The sequence below is a fragment of the Notolepis coatsorum genome, assembly GCF_963971535.1.
Source record: "Notolepis coatsorum genome assembly, chromosome: 10".
Classification (NCBI taxonomy): domain Eukaryota; kingdom Metazoa; phylum Chordata; class Actinopteri; order Aulopiformes; family Paralepididae; genus Notolepis; species Notolepis coatsorum.
The window spans coordinates 106,490,896-106,505,086 of record NC_140174.1 but is presented as its reverse complement, the minus strand read 5'-3'; the positions used below and the strand labels follow the sequence as shown (position 1 = coordinate 106,505,086).

At 47.8% G+C, this 14,191-nt stretch overlaps 1 protein-coding gene across 1 annotated transcript in view; it reads right to left on the bottom strand.

Moving 5' to 3' along the window:
* Nucleotides 1-14,191, bottom strand: part of LOC311235671 (glutamate receptor ionotropic, delta-1-like) — a gene marked incomplete at both ends in the record, with an annotated part of 337,043 nt that overhangs the window by 147,281 nt on the left and 175,571 nt on the right. Inside the window, 3 exon segments of the mRNA XM_084323135.1 lie at nucleotides 13,470-13,477; nucleotides 13,479-13,514; nucleotides 13,517-13,611. Coding sequence (XP_084179261.1) covers nucleotides 13,470-13,477; nucleotides 13,479-13,514; nucleotides 13,517-13,611 — 139 coding nt within the window.

The following is a 14,191-nucleotide window of genomic DNA, read 5'->3' as shown; positions in this document are numbered from 1 at the left end:
CTATAGGAACAGTGAGGACAAGAAAAAGAAAAAGTGCCTATGTATAACCAAAGGCCTGTCTGAATGTGTTTTTAGTTGTTTTTTAAAAGAGTTTTCAGAGGGGGCAGTTCGCAGGTCCAGGGGGAGAGCGTTCCAGAGCCTTGGTGCTGTCACCTCGAAGGCTCCATCAACCCTTGTTTTCAGCCTGGACCTGGGCCCTGTTCCCCGTACCTGGTTCAACTAAGTCGATCGAGAGTCCCATTATCCAGATTCAGTTAACGAGATGATTGAAGCCGGGATTTTCCTGTTCCTCGAAGGTGGATTCAGTCTCGTTAACTCAAACCAGACTTGAGACCCAGGATTAGTGCGCACGGCCGCTTCATTTGAAAAGCCAGCACGTATCGATAGCAGAGATCCTGATTCTCTAGCGGCATTGATTGATTAATTGATTTAAAACTTTATTAACATATTGCAGTACGGCTCAATCGCCTCGCCGACAAGTTAAATGCGTTATCTATAGGCTAATTTTAAGTCCCTCATTACCTCAATCAATCAGATTATATTTCTTTAAACTTGCCTGCTGGATTGAATAATCAAATGAGATCTTGCTAGCGAAAATAATTAGTTAAACTGTTATACAGAATAACGATACGGCTCTCTTGCCCATTGATTGATGTATGGTCGATCTTTTACTTATCTCCACTGTGGTGTAACGGGTTCTTCTTTTGACTTTCACGCAGACGACCGGGGTTCGAAACCTAGTCTCTTCCTTCTTTTTGCAATATAGGAATAATTCAATTTGGTGCACGTTGAGAGCTATATAAAGAATGACATCCTCAATGCATGTAGATTTATAATATGTTAACTTAAAACTAGGCTACCTTTGCGTATAATCATTAATATTATATTCCAAAAAATTATATTGGAAACACAGGGTTTCGAACACCGGTCACCGGGTTGCCAGGATTGAGCACTACCGCTGCGCCACTGTGCCAGATGGGATAAATTCATTGTTTATACATTAATGAACGAGAGACCCGTGTTTAGAATATTCTTTATTTTGTTGTTGTTGCACCGAGCGAGCGCCACGGTATATAACGTGCATTATTTAGGACAAAGTGAATTTAGTATCAGCATTTTGGGTCTATTTTACATTTCAAAAGACCCCTCTGGAAGAATGGAGCACAAAAACGTAATTCAGAATGGTATAATGCAGATCCTAGACTGTGGGAATAATTTCAGGAAACGCGCTGTCACTTCTTTGCGGGGGCGTGGCGATGGTTCATCCGGCTAACTTGAACTTAAACCCTGCTTTCGACCAGGCTCAAACTTTTGGATCTGTTGTCATGGTGATTTGGACAATCCAGATTCTGGGAACCGGAAAGTCCGGCTTAAGTCAGACTTCACCGAAAGTTATCCGGCTAACTCAGTTATCCAGGTACGGGGAACGGGGCCCAGGGGACCACCAGGAGGTGCTGATCGGCAGATCTGAGTGAGCGGGTGTTGGTGTAGGGATGGAGGATCAGTGATGTAGATAGGGGCCTGACCGTGGAGTGCTCTGAAAGTGAAAGTGAGGACTTTGAAGTGAATTCTATAGTGTACCGGGAGCCAGTGCAGGGATACCAGAATGTGACATGATTTTTTTGACCTTGTGAGTAGCCTGGCTGCAGCATTTTGGACCATTTGTAGTTTGTCTGTGGATGATTTGGTGAGACAGGTGAAAAGTGAGTTGCAGTAGTCAAGCCTAGAAGAAATAAAAGCATGCACGGACAGTTCTAGTTCAGAGTGAGATATGATGGTGCGTAATTTTGCAATGTTTCTGAGGTGAAAGAAGCAGGTACGTGTGAGTGTTTTGACATGTTGTCTAGGTTCATGGCCTGGTCGAAGACAAGACACAGGTTTCTCAAGCAGATACATACCCATTTCTTCTTTGTACATGCATTAGGCTTAGGGAACAGCCACACCGTTAGCCTAGCTTAGCGTCATTCACTGGAAGTAGGTGTGCCAGTGTAGCCTAGTTCCCAACAGTCACAAAATACACTCTAAATACAACTCCAAAACGTTCCTGTAAACATGATGTGACCTGTGTATTTACCACATGAAGAAATAAAAAAAGATTATTTGACATTTTCGTTTTCTAAGCAGATATATAGGCTACTCTGAATCTTTTTTTGCCGAAATACTGCTGCCTGGGCGCAGTGATTTCATCACCTCAAAAGCCCTGTTGTTTTTGGAAAAACATAAGCAAATTTCCCAAAAAGGTGGCGTGTTTTTTTTAAAAGTGTCATCTACTCCCTATAACACCAGAGCTGCTCACCATATCTCGCTAGATGTTCCTGTGTTAACACCAGTGGCGTCGTTAGCCCTGGGCTTCCGGACCTTAATTTTTTTTTCTTTTTTTTTACTTTTTTTCTTTTTAAGATGTCAGCATCCCCATTGTCTGTGCTGAATGTTTATTAGTGTTTGGTATTTTTTGTTGGTTTTTAGTACTTTTAATCCATTTTTAGTAAGTAGTTTTCATTTGATCCTATAATTCTTTCATTCACCGATTTGTGGACTTCTTTTTTTAGTGTCCTGAAAGGCGCCTTATAAATCAAGTGCATTATTATTATTATTATTATTATTATTATTATTATTATTATTATTATTATTATTATTATTATTATTATTATTATTATTATTATTATTAGTAGTAGTAGTAGTATTATTATTATTATTATTATTATTATTATTATTATTATTATTATTATTATTATTATTATTATTATTATTATTATTATTAGTATTAGTATTAGTATTATCATTATCATTATCATTATCATTATCATTATTATTATTATTATTATTATTATTATTATTATTATTATTATTATTATTATTATTATTATTATTATTATTATTATTATTATTATCATCCAGGAGGGAAAAGACACTTTGGATAGTAGGGACTGCATCTCTGCCTGTCCTGACCAGGAAACACTTTGCAACTGTGATCTCCTCTGGCAATAGTTGGATATTGTAATGTGTGGTGAGGGGTTGCAGCAATTCCACTGAGAGAACCTGGTCTGAAGCTGGATAACATGCCTGTATGCCTCTCATAACTTGTTATCCAACTCATGAGAACCTGCTCTCAAGCTCTTGCAGCATTCTGTCGACGACTGGATAGTCTCTGTCTCAGCTGATCTCCTGAGCTGAGGTCTGAGCTTGTGCCACAAGATGACTCAACTACATACTCGTCCATCCTTTTCTGCTTCCTCCTTTGGCTGGTAGTATGTTCCTCAATCCAAAGGCCATTACATATGGCCTTTGTCCTGTCATACATGTCCACTGCCATCTCTGAGGTGCGATAACCTTCGAGTGTGTCCTGCACTGTGCTTTTAAATAGGTATTGAAGTTGTGCACTTTAACGCAGCAGCACCTGGAGCCATCCATACCCATGTCCAGTGTCCACTGACAAAGACATGCACATGATACTGTGATAAACTATAATACCGTACTTTTCGGACTATAAGCCGTGGCTTTTTCCCCCATTTTTCGACCCTGCGGCTTATATAACGGTGCGGCTTATATGTGGACAAAACCCGAAAATCGAAATATTGCTTTTTTTACTGCATTGAAATGTTATTTATCTGTTCCCTTATTTACTTAATACAACTTGTAATGCTGCTGCTGCGGCTTATAGTCAGGTGCGGCTTATAGTGCGAAAAGTATGGTAAGCTTTAATCGAACCCTGGTTCATTTCCTCGGATAGTCCGGTTGGTTTGGGGTGGTGTGAAAGCTCATTCACTCTTGCAAGTGAACACTGCTGCGGTTCATTTGAGATGTGAATGCAAAGCGGACCAAAGGCAGGAAAAGACCCAAAAATCAAATCTTTTTTTTATGAGAAGACTGAAACATAATTATAATGAAACACACAATAGTTTTTTTTCGATTGCTTAAGCATGATTTTGAAAACGGGGCCCGGTGTTTCAAAACACACAATTAGCACAACCACACACACAATTATCAGAACACCTCAGATCCTTTGCTAAATTAAACACTTGTCAAAACCATACACTAATTTATAAAAACTACATTTTGTTACCATATGAAACACACGTTTCATATGACTTAATTCTGTTTGAAACAGTTACACACACTGCTGTGCTTAACCTACAACACATTTAGCAATTCTACTTCTCAGTGATTAGAGTACTGTAAGTGAAGTACGCAGATAATGTGCAAATATACAATAAATTCACCAAACACTACACAAGACCAATGCTGTAAGTAGACTGATGAAAATATAATTTATTTATCTACATATACCCAAATCAATGATGCAGACTGCTAAAAAAAACATTTTCTCTCCATATACCCAAATCAATGATGCAGACTGATGAAAATATAAATGTTCTCTCCATATAACCAAATCAGTCAACATTTCAACATGGAGAATCACAACAAAACATGTCCCAGTTTTCATGCTACTATGTGCATAACACTGTAAGCTCAGCAAATATTAGACAAACATAAAATACTGTATCCAGTACAGGTTAAAATTACAGTAAAACAAAAACAATTTAGAAATTTTTTAAATAGAGTACAGAAAATACTAGACATTGTCTCTTTGCCTAGCTGGATCTGGCAAGATAATTTTTTGTTGTGATTCTCCATGTTGACATGTTGACCGATTTGGGAAAATGGGAGAAAATGTATATTTTCATCAGTCTGCATCATTGGTTGTCTTGTGTAGTGTTTGGTGAATGTGTTGTATATTTTCACATTCTCTATGTACAGTACTTCACTCTCCTTCCATTTTGAACTCACCTGCTGCATTTGTATAGTGCTTAAACCTGATTGGTGTATCTACAATTAAGCAATGGTGTGTTTGTGCATCTGATGGCTGTGTTTAACCAATTGGCTCATATGTGTGGTAATTTGACATTCTGTGTCTAATGTAATGCAAGTGTGTTTAGTGTTTTGCAAATCACTGTGTGTATTGTTTTGCAAAAAGTGTGAGGCTGACATTGTGCTTATAGGGGTGCAAATCTGGGCCTACGTTTTGCTCCTTGAGTATAAGGTTTTGATAATTGTGTAATACTTTTGATTTGAGTGTTTATGCAATTGAAGAAAACTGTAAAGACTAGAGATGAACTGTTTATTTATTTTGTAGGCTGTGCATATGTTTGTTTGTTTGTTTATTTGCTTATGTGTATGATTCTTAACTGTTTTTATTTTGTTATTGGTGTATATGTGTGTATGTATGTACAGTATATGTATATTATATATATATATGTATATATATATATATGTGTATATATGTATATTTGTACTCCTGTTGGGGCCTCTTGGACCAGATCAATGTTTTATCTGGCTAAATAAAGGTTAAATAAATAAATAAGAAACTGATGGATTTGGTCCTGTTAACTTTGAATTTTCTATGGGGACTTCCCAGATCCCTCTCATGGACATGGACCTCACTTTGAGAACCTCTAATGATTCTAGTTCTTCAGTATTCATCTCTAATTACCCTAAAATTGCGTATTTCTGTGTTTAAAAAGAAAAAAAGATTATCCACCCCCCCACCCCCCCGGGCTCATGCCCCCAATGTTTTCTAACCCTAAAAACGCCCCTGGTTAACACTTCCTTTGGTCAATCCTCCTTCCAATTAGCTGCTCCCAGCAGTTGGAACGAGATGCAAAATACTTTGAAAATGGACACATTGATCCCCCCTCACTACTTTTAAAGACTCTATCACAGAGTTGTTTACACACACCTGCAGCTGTCACCCAGCATTTCAACTGTGATGTGTCTGTTCTGCTTCATGTATCACACACCTTTAGTTTGATGTGTCTTTTAATTATTTCCCTTACCTCTGTGACGTCTGTCTCTTTTCTATTTTATTTATTTTTTGTGTGTCCCCTTTCCCCGTTACTCCCCCCCCCCCCCCCCCCCCCCCGTAAATAAGAATCTGTTCTTAATTGACCTGCCTGGTTAAATGAAGGTTAACCCTTTCACTACCCCACTACAGAAAGTTATGTTATGGTTTGTAACCGACCCCAATCGCACAACACAAGACAGGTATGATGGTTTGCCAAGAAACAGATATTTATTGAGAGACAGGGAAAAAGGGCACTGTCCCTTTAAGGGAGAACACAAATACAGGAATATAACAAGAGGGGAAAAACTAGGTGCCTTTAAGAGGCGGGCAGGAAAAGGGAACACTAAGGGAAGGTTAATGAACGCTAGGGGAAACATTAAAGGAACGCTAGGGGAAGGTTAAAGGAACACTAGGGGAAGGTTAAAGGAACAGAGGAACTAGAGACTAGGAGAAGTCGGGACAAGGAGAGCTAGGGAACAGGAGAACTGGGGACTAGGAGAACTAGGGACAAGGAACTAGGTGGAACTAGAAGGGGAGAACTTGGGACCAGGAACTAGGTGGAACTAGAAAGGGGAGAACTAGGGACAGAGGGGACTGAGGCCCGCGGAGGCGGGCTGGGGAACAGGGAGGAACTGGGGACAGAGACCCGCGGAGGCGGGCTGGGGACAGGGAGGAACTGGGGACTGGTGGGAAAACATCTGGGCCGCTCTGCAGAACAGAGGAGAGGGTTAATATTCAAAAGGGAACAAACAGAGCAGATGCAGAACAGTCCAAATAAACAAAGAAAACAAAGTAATAATATCTTCGTGTGACAAACACACAGGGGGAGATGTAATGTCCAAAAATACTATCTAAGTGAGAACAAAAACAGAGTGGGAGATGAAATGTCCAAACTACTAACTAAGTAAGAACTAACGGAGGCAATACGCTGGGTGAGTGACATCACAATCAAAAACTCACCCAGGCGTATGCGTAATGGTACAGGAACAGCAGCGGGAACGGGGGCAAGAGGCATTACGCTGGGTGAGTGACATCACAATCAAAACTCACCCAGGCGTATGCGTAATGGTACAGGAAACAGCAACGGGAACGGGGGCAAGAGGCATTACGCTGGGTGAGTGACATCACAATCAAAACTCACCCAGGCGTATGCGTAATGGTACAGGGACAGCAGCGGGGCGAGGGCATCGCCACCGGGTGGCTGGCTGTCCGAGCCGAGGAACAGAGTGCTGGAACAGTGGCGGTGGCGAGGGTGTCGTCCACCGGGTAGCCGACTGTCGGAGCCGAGGAACAGAGTGCTGGAACAGCGGCGGTGGCGAGGGTGTCGTCCACCGGGTAGCCGACTGTCGGAGCCGAGGAACAGAGTGCTGGAACAGCGGCGGTGGCGAGGGTGTCGTCCACCGGGTAGCCGACTGTCGGAGCCGAGGAACAGAGTGCTGGAACAGTGGCGGTGGCGAGGGTGTCGTCCACCGGGTAGCCGCTGTCGGAGCCGAGGAACAGAGTGCTGGAACAGCGGCGGTGGCGAGGGTGTCGTCCACCGGGTAGCCGCTGTCGGAGCCGAGGAACAGAGTGGCGCGCCACACCTTGGTGTGCGCGTCGGAACCGAGGGACGCATCGGGGTGCGTCTGCGAGGAGGAGTGTGCCAAGCACGAGGATCTTTGGAAAATGCGCGTTGGAGACTGGAGAGCGTGCCAAGCCCTTGAAGATGCGCGTTGCGCGCTGGTGACTGGAGAGCGTGCCAAGCCCTTGCAGATGCGCGTTGCGCGCTGGTGACTGGAGAGCGTGCCAAGCCCTTGAAGATGCGCGTTGCGCGCTGGTGACTGGAGAGCGTGCCAAGCCCTTGCAGATGCGCGTCTGCGCGCTGGTCGGGAGAGCGTGCCAAGCTCGAAGGTCTGAAGTGGAACACTGGAATACCTCCCGTAGAGGATTAGAGAGCGCAGTACAGTGTCTCCCTCCAGGCAAACGGCGACAGGTGGCGAAGGCTTGAGCGCATCTGGCGCGCTGGTCTGGAGTGGAACACTGGAATACCTCCCGTAGAGGATTAGAGAGCGCAGTACAATGTCTCCCTCCAGGCAAACGGCGACGGGTGGCCAAAGCTTGCACCTCGTCTCACGCCGGGCGCTGGTCTGGATGTGCGTCAGGACGACAGCTGCGCGGGGGGTCTGAAGTGGATGACTGGGATGCCTCCCGTGGAAGTCTAGGGAGCGCAGACCAGTCCCACTCTCAGGCAACGGCGACAGCAGGCGAAGGCTGGAGCATACATCTCTACGCCGGAGAATCAATACAGCATAGGCAGAACAGAGGACCTCCCGAAAGAGTCTAGATGTTTGAGAATATGATACGGCATGTTTACAACACGACCCCACACCGAAACGAGGGGAAGAGCCCTGGTATTTAAAGCCCACAGGGGAACTAATTAGCCTGCCACCACAGGTGCGAGAGGTAATTGATAATAGTCCAGGTGTGGCCACTGAGAGTAAACGAGAGTAAAGAACGAGAGGGTGGGGGCTAGAGAGAGTGAGTAGGGAATTCCTAACAGTAGGCTTAAAGAAGACAGAGAAAGTTGGAGAGCAGCGGACAAAACCTCACAGTACCCCCCCCTCAACGGGAGCCACCTGGCGACCCAAAACAAATACAGACAGAGTGGCAGGGGGCAAAACAAGACAAAAACAAAAGGTACTGGCCAAGCCAGCAGGGGAAGCCACCACAAGAGTGGGGCTAGCAAAAGAAACAGGGTCGCCGAGGGGTAACTAGGGTAGCAGAGGGGCAACAGGAGGAACTGGCCTAGAGGAAACCGGGCCTAGAGGAACCGGGTCAGGAGGAACTGGGTCCAGAGAACTAGTCTAGAGGAACTGGTCTAGAGAACTGGCCTAGAGAACTGGCCAAGAGAACTGGCCTAGAGAACCGGTCTAGAGAACTGGTCTAGAGAAACCGAGGGGCAAGCAGGGTAGCTAAGGGGTAACCATGGTAGCACCGGGAAAGGGCTAGCAGAGGGAAAGTTAGCTGCCAGGGCACTGATAGCTACAGGGCCTATGCTAGCTGTACTGCTACATCAACATAGAGGCTGCGCAAGCTGCCGGAGCTAGGCTAGCAGAGGGAAAGGGTAGCTGCCAGGGCACTGATAGCTACAGGGCCTATGCTAGCTGTACTGCTACATCAACATAGAGGCTGCGCTAGCTGCCGAGCTAGGCTAGCAGGGGGAAAGGGTAGCTGCCAAGGCACTGATAGCTACAGGGCCTATGCCAGCTGTACTGCTACATTAACATAGAGGCTGCGCTAGCTGCCGGAGCTAGGCTGGCAGACAGGGCTGGACCAGCATGAGAGAACAAGCTAGCTGGAAGGACAGTCCTAGCTGTGTGAGATAAACTGACCTTGCTAGCTGAAAGGGCAGTCCTAGCAGTGGGAATACTGACCTTGCCAGCTGAAAGGGCAGTCCTAGCAGTGGGAGCAAACTGACCATGCTAGCTGAAGGGGCAGTCCTAGCAGAGTGAGATGCTACACAAAAAAGTGGAGGCCATGCAGAGGGACCGGGTTAGCTGCTTGGGCCTGGCTAGCTACAGGGCCTATGCCAGCAGCAAGGGCTGCATAAACATAGAGGCTGTGCTAGCAGCCGGGGCAAGGCTAGCAGACAGGGGCCATGCTGGTAGTAGAGGCCTAACAAGCTGCAGGGGGGTCAACAGGGCTAACAGGGAAGCCAACAGGGCTAACAGGGGAGCTAACAGGCTAACAGGGGAGCTAAACAGGGGAGCTAGAGGGGAACTAGAGGGAACAAGAAAAAAAAGGCAAACTCAACATACACCGTCTGTGCTGGCTGGGGTCGTCAATTTTGGTGGGGTCGTACTGTTATGGTTTGTAACCGACCCCAATCGCACAACACAAGACAGGTATGATGGTTTGCCAAGAAACAGATATTTATTGAGAGACAGGGAAAAAGGGCACTGTCCCTTTAAGGGAGAACACAAATACAGGAATATAACAAGAGGGGAAAAACTAGGTGCCTTTAAGAGGCGGGCAGGAAAAGGGAACACTAAGGGAAGGTTAATGAACGCTAGGGGAAACATTAAAGGAACGCTAGGGGAAGGTTAAAGGAACACTAGGGGAAGGTTAAAGGAACAGAGGAACTAGAGACTAGGAGAAGTCGGGACAAGGAGAGCTAGGGAACAGGAGAACTGGGGACTAGGAGAACTAGGGACAAGGAACTAGGTGGAACTAGAAGGGGAGAACTTGGGACCAGGAACTAGGTGGAACTAGAAAGGGGAGAACTAGGGACAGAGGGGACTGAGGCCCGCGGAGGCGGGCTGGGGAACAGGGAGGAACTGGGGACAGAGACCCGCGGAGGCGGGCTGGGGACAGGGAGGAACTGGGGACTGGTGGGAAAACATCTGGGCCGCTCTGCAGAACAGAGGAGAGGGTTAATATTCAAAAGGGAACAAACAGAGCAGATGCAGAACAGTCCAAATAAACAAAGAAAACAAAGTAATAATATCTTCGTGTGACAAACACACAGGGGGAGATGTAATGTCCAAAAATACTATCTAAGTGAGAACAAAAACAGAGTGGGAGATGAAATGTCCAAACTACTAACTAAGTGAGAACTAACGGAGGCAATACGCTGGGTGAGTGACATCACAATCAAAAACTCACCCAGGCGTATGCGTAATGGTACAGGAACAGCAGCGGGAACGGGGGCAAGAGGCATTACGCTGGATGAGTGACATCACAATCAAAACTCACCCAGGCGTATGCGTAATGGTACAGGAAACAGCAACGGGAACGGGGGCAAGAGGCATTACGCTGGGTGAGTGACATCACAATCAAAACTCACCCAGGCGTATGCGTAATGGTACAGGGACAGCAGCGGGGCGAGGGCATCGCCACCGGGTGGCTGGCTGTCCGAGCCGAGGAACAGAGTGCTGGAACAGTGGCGGTGGCGAGGGTGTCGTCCACCGGGTAGCCGACTGTCGGAGCCGAGGAACAGAGTGCTGGAACAGCGGCGGTGGCGAGGGTGTCGTCCACCGGGTAGCCGACTGTCGGAGCCGAGGAACAGAGTGCTGGAACAGCGGCGGTGGCGAGGGTGTCGTCCACCGGGTAGCCGACTGTCGGAGCCGAGGAACAGAGTGCTGGAACAGTGGCGGTGGCGAGGGTGTCGTCCACCGGGTAGCCGCTGTCGGAGCCGAGGAACAGAGTGCTGGAACAGCGGCGGTGGCGAGGGTGTCGTCCACCGGGTAGCCGCTGTCGGAGCCGAGGAACAGAGTGGCGCGCCACACCTTGGTGTGCGCGTCGGAACCGAGGGACGCATCGGGGTGCGTCTGCGAGGAGGAGTGTGCCAAGCACGAGGATCTTTGGAAAATGCGCGTTGGAGACTGGAGAGCGTGCCAAGCCCTTGAAGATGCGCGTTGCGCGCTGGTGACTGGAGAGCGTGCCAAGCCCTTGCAGATGCGCGTTGCGCGCTGGTGACTGGAGAGCGTGCCAAGCCCTTGAAGATGCGCGTTGCGCGCTGGTGACTGGAGAGCGTGCCAAGCCCTTGCAGATGCGTGTCTGCGCGCTGGTCGGGAGAGCGTGCCAAGCTCGAAGGTCTGAAGTGGAACACTGGAATACCTCCCGTAGAGGATTAGAGAGCGCAGTACAGTGTCTCCCTCCAGGCAAACGGCGACAGGTGGCGAAGGCTTGAGCGCATCTGGCGCGCTGGTCTGGAGTGGAACACTGGAATACCTCCCGTAGAGGATTAGAGAGCGCAGTACAATGTCTCCCTCCAGGCAAACGGCGACGGGTGGCCAAAGCTTGCACCTCGTCTCACGCCGGGCGCTGGTCTGGATGTGCGTCAGGACGACAGCTGCGCGGGGGGTCTGAAGTGGATGACTGGGATGCCTCCCGTGGAAGTCTAGGGAGCGCAGACCAGTCCCACTCTCAGGCAACGGCGACAGCAGGCGAAGGCTGGAGCATACATCTCTACGCCGGAGAATCAATACAGCATAGGCAGAACAGAGGACCTCCCGAAAGAGTCTAGATGTTTGAGAATATGATACGGCATGTTTACAACACGACCCCACACCGAAACGAGGGGAAGAGCCCTGGTATTTAAAGCCCACAGGGGAACTAATTAGCCTGCCACCACAGGTGCGAGAGGTAATTGATAATAGTCCAGGTGTGGCCACTGAGAGTAAACGAGAGTAAAGAACGAGAGGGTGGGGGCTAGAGAGAGTGAGTAGGGAATTCCTAACAGTAGGCTTAAAGAAGACAGAGAAAGTTGGAGAGCAGCGGACAAAACCTCACAAGTTAACCCTAGTGTGGTAGTGAAAGGGTTAACCTTCTGTAGTGTGGTAGTGAAAGGGTTAACCTTCTGTAGTGTGGTAGTGAAAGGGTTAAATAAAATATATTTGTATATTTTATTTGATCAAATATAATATTATTAATATGTTGCTCTGGGACGTCCTCCGAACCCGAAAAGAACAAGGAAGGGAAGCCGTGCAGGTCCACGGGCGCTACCCAGTCATGTGTATACAGCAACAAGTCTCTGCCAGATCTGTCCGTGAGTGAGTGAGTGAGTGAGTGAGTGAGTGAGTGAGTGAGTGAGTGAGTGAGTGAGTGAGTGAGTGAGTGAGTGAGTGAGTGAGTGAGTGAGTGAGTGAGTGAGTGAGTGAGTGAGTGAGTGAGTGAGTGATCCCAGTCTGCCTCCATGCTGTGGGGAAACAGAAAACCCTGAACTCTTCACACGACTCTCCTAGATGCGTGATGGAAAAGAGCAGAGTGCGTTCTGAATAACAACCATCATTCCGGCTTGGTCAGCGTTCATTAGGACGGGCACTTTTCCACAGCTTGGCTGGAGCCCGAGGCAACATTAATCTATTTACTACAGACCTGCTGGGAAGCCGCCCCTGTTGGCAACAAGATGCATGATGGGGGAAAAATATTCTGTTTTTGTGGCAAATGAACGATGAGTCAGCCTGTTAAACCTCAGCTAATGACTTAGCCTTGATAGCCCTGCTTGGCCCTGTGGTGGAAACGAGGGTTGTGGTGTAAACCTGGGGTTAGCCCTGTTTGGCCCTGATATGAATTGGCTATTTATGAAGTGCCAATGCTAATCTACAAAACACTACCAGGAATAGTTACGAATTGCCAATGCTAATCTGCATTAAAAAAAAATCTCATAATGCAGTATATTTGTAGATTATCATGAGTTATCTTTTTTTCATATTCTCACACTTATAAAGACAATCAACTGAACTTGTGTTGGGGTCACTCAAAACAGCTGGACACACATTGTTACCATTCTTGTATTCATTGTTGTTTCTTAATTGAGTAATTTCTGTTGAGTCTGAGCTCCAAACACAAACATGTCATTACCTGCACTGCCCCTGTATTATTGTGTATTATTGTGTATTATTGTGTATTATTGTGTATTTGACAAAGAACTTGAACTTAAACTTGAACCCCTGGTGTAGAACTTCAGAAATACCTGCATGCAAATCTGAAAATTAAGGTCTTGTACTGTATGTGTGCGTGCGTGCGTGCGTGCGTGCGTGCGTGCGCGCGTGTGTGTGTGTGTGTGTGTGTGTGTGTGTGTGTGTGTGTGTGTGTGTGTGTGTGTGTGTGTGTGTGTGTGTGTGCGCGTGGCACGTGACCCTACCTGACAGCTGTGGTCCATGCGGGACACAGTGAGGTAGGCAGCCAGTTGTTGGCGGTGTAGGAGGAACAGACGATCAGAGTAAATAACCACCAGCTCCCCATCACGATCCTCAGAGCTACTGAACCCACCACACTGTCTCCTCCTAGAGAGAGAGGGAGGAGAGGGAGAGGGGGGGGGGGGGGGGGGAGAGGGAGAGGGAGAGGGAGAGGGGGGGGGGAGAGAGGGGGGGGGGGGGGAGAGGGAGAGGGAGGGAGAGGGAGAGGGGGGGGGGGGAGAGGGGGGGGGGGAGGGAGGGAGGGAGGGGAGGGAGGGAGGGAGGGAGAGGGGGGGAGGGAGGGAGGGAGGGAGAGGGGGGGAGAGAGAGAGAGGGAGATAGGGAGGGAGGGAGAGAGAGAGAGAGAGGAGATAGGGGGAGAGAGAGAGGGAGAGAGAGGGGGAGGGGGAGAGAGGGGGGGGGAGAGAGAGGGAGGGAGGGAGGGAGGGAGAGGGGGGGAGAGAGAGAGAGGGAGAGGGGGGAGAGAGAGGGGGGGAGATAGGGAGGGAGGGAGAGAGAGAGAGGGAGATAGGGGGAGAGAGAGAGGGAGAGAGAGGGGGAGAGAGGAAGGGAGGGATGGAGGGAGGGGAGAGGGAGAGAGATAGAGGGAGAGAGAGAGAAGGGGGAGGGGGAGATAGGGAGGGATAGAGAGAGGGGGGAGGGAGAGAGATAGATGCAGAGAGGGAGG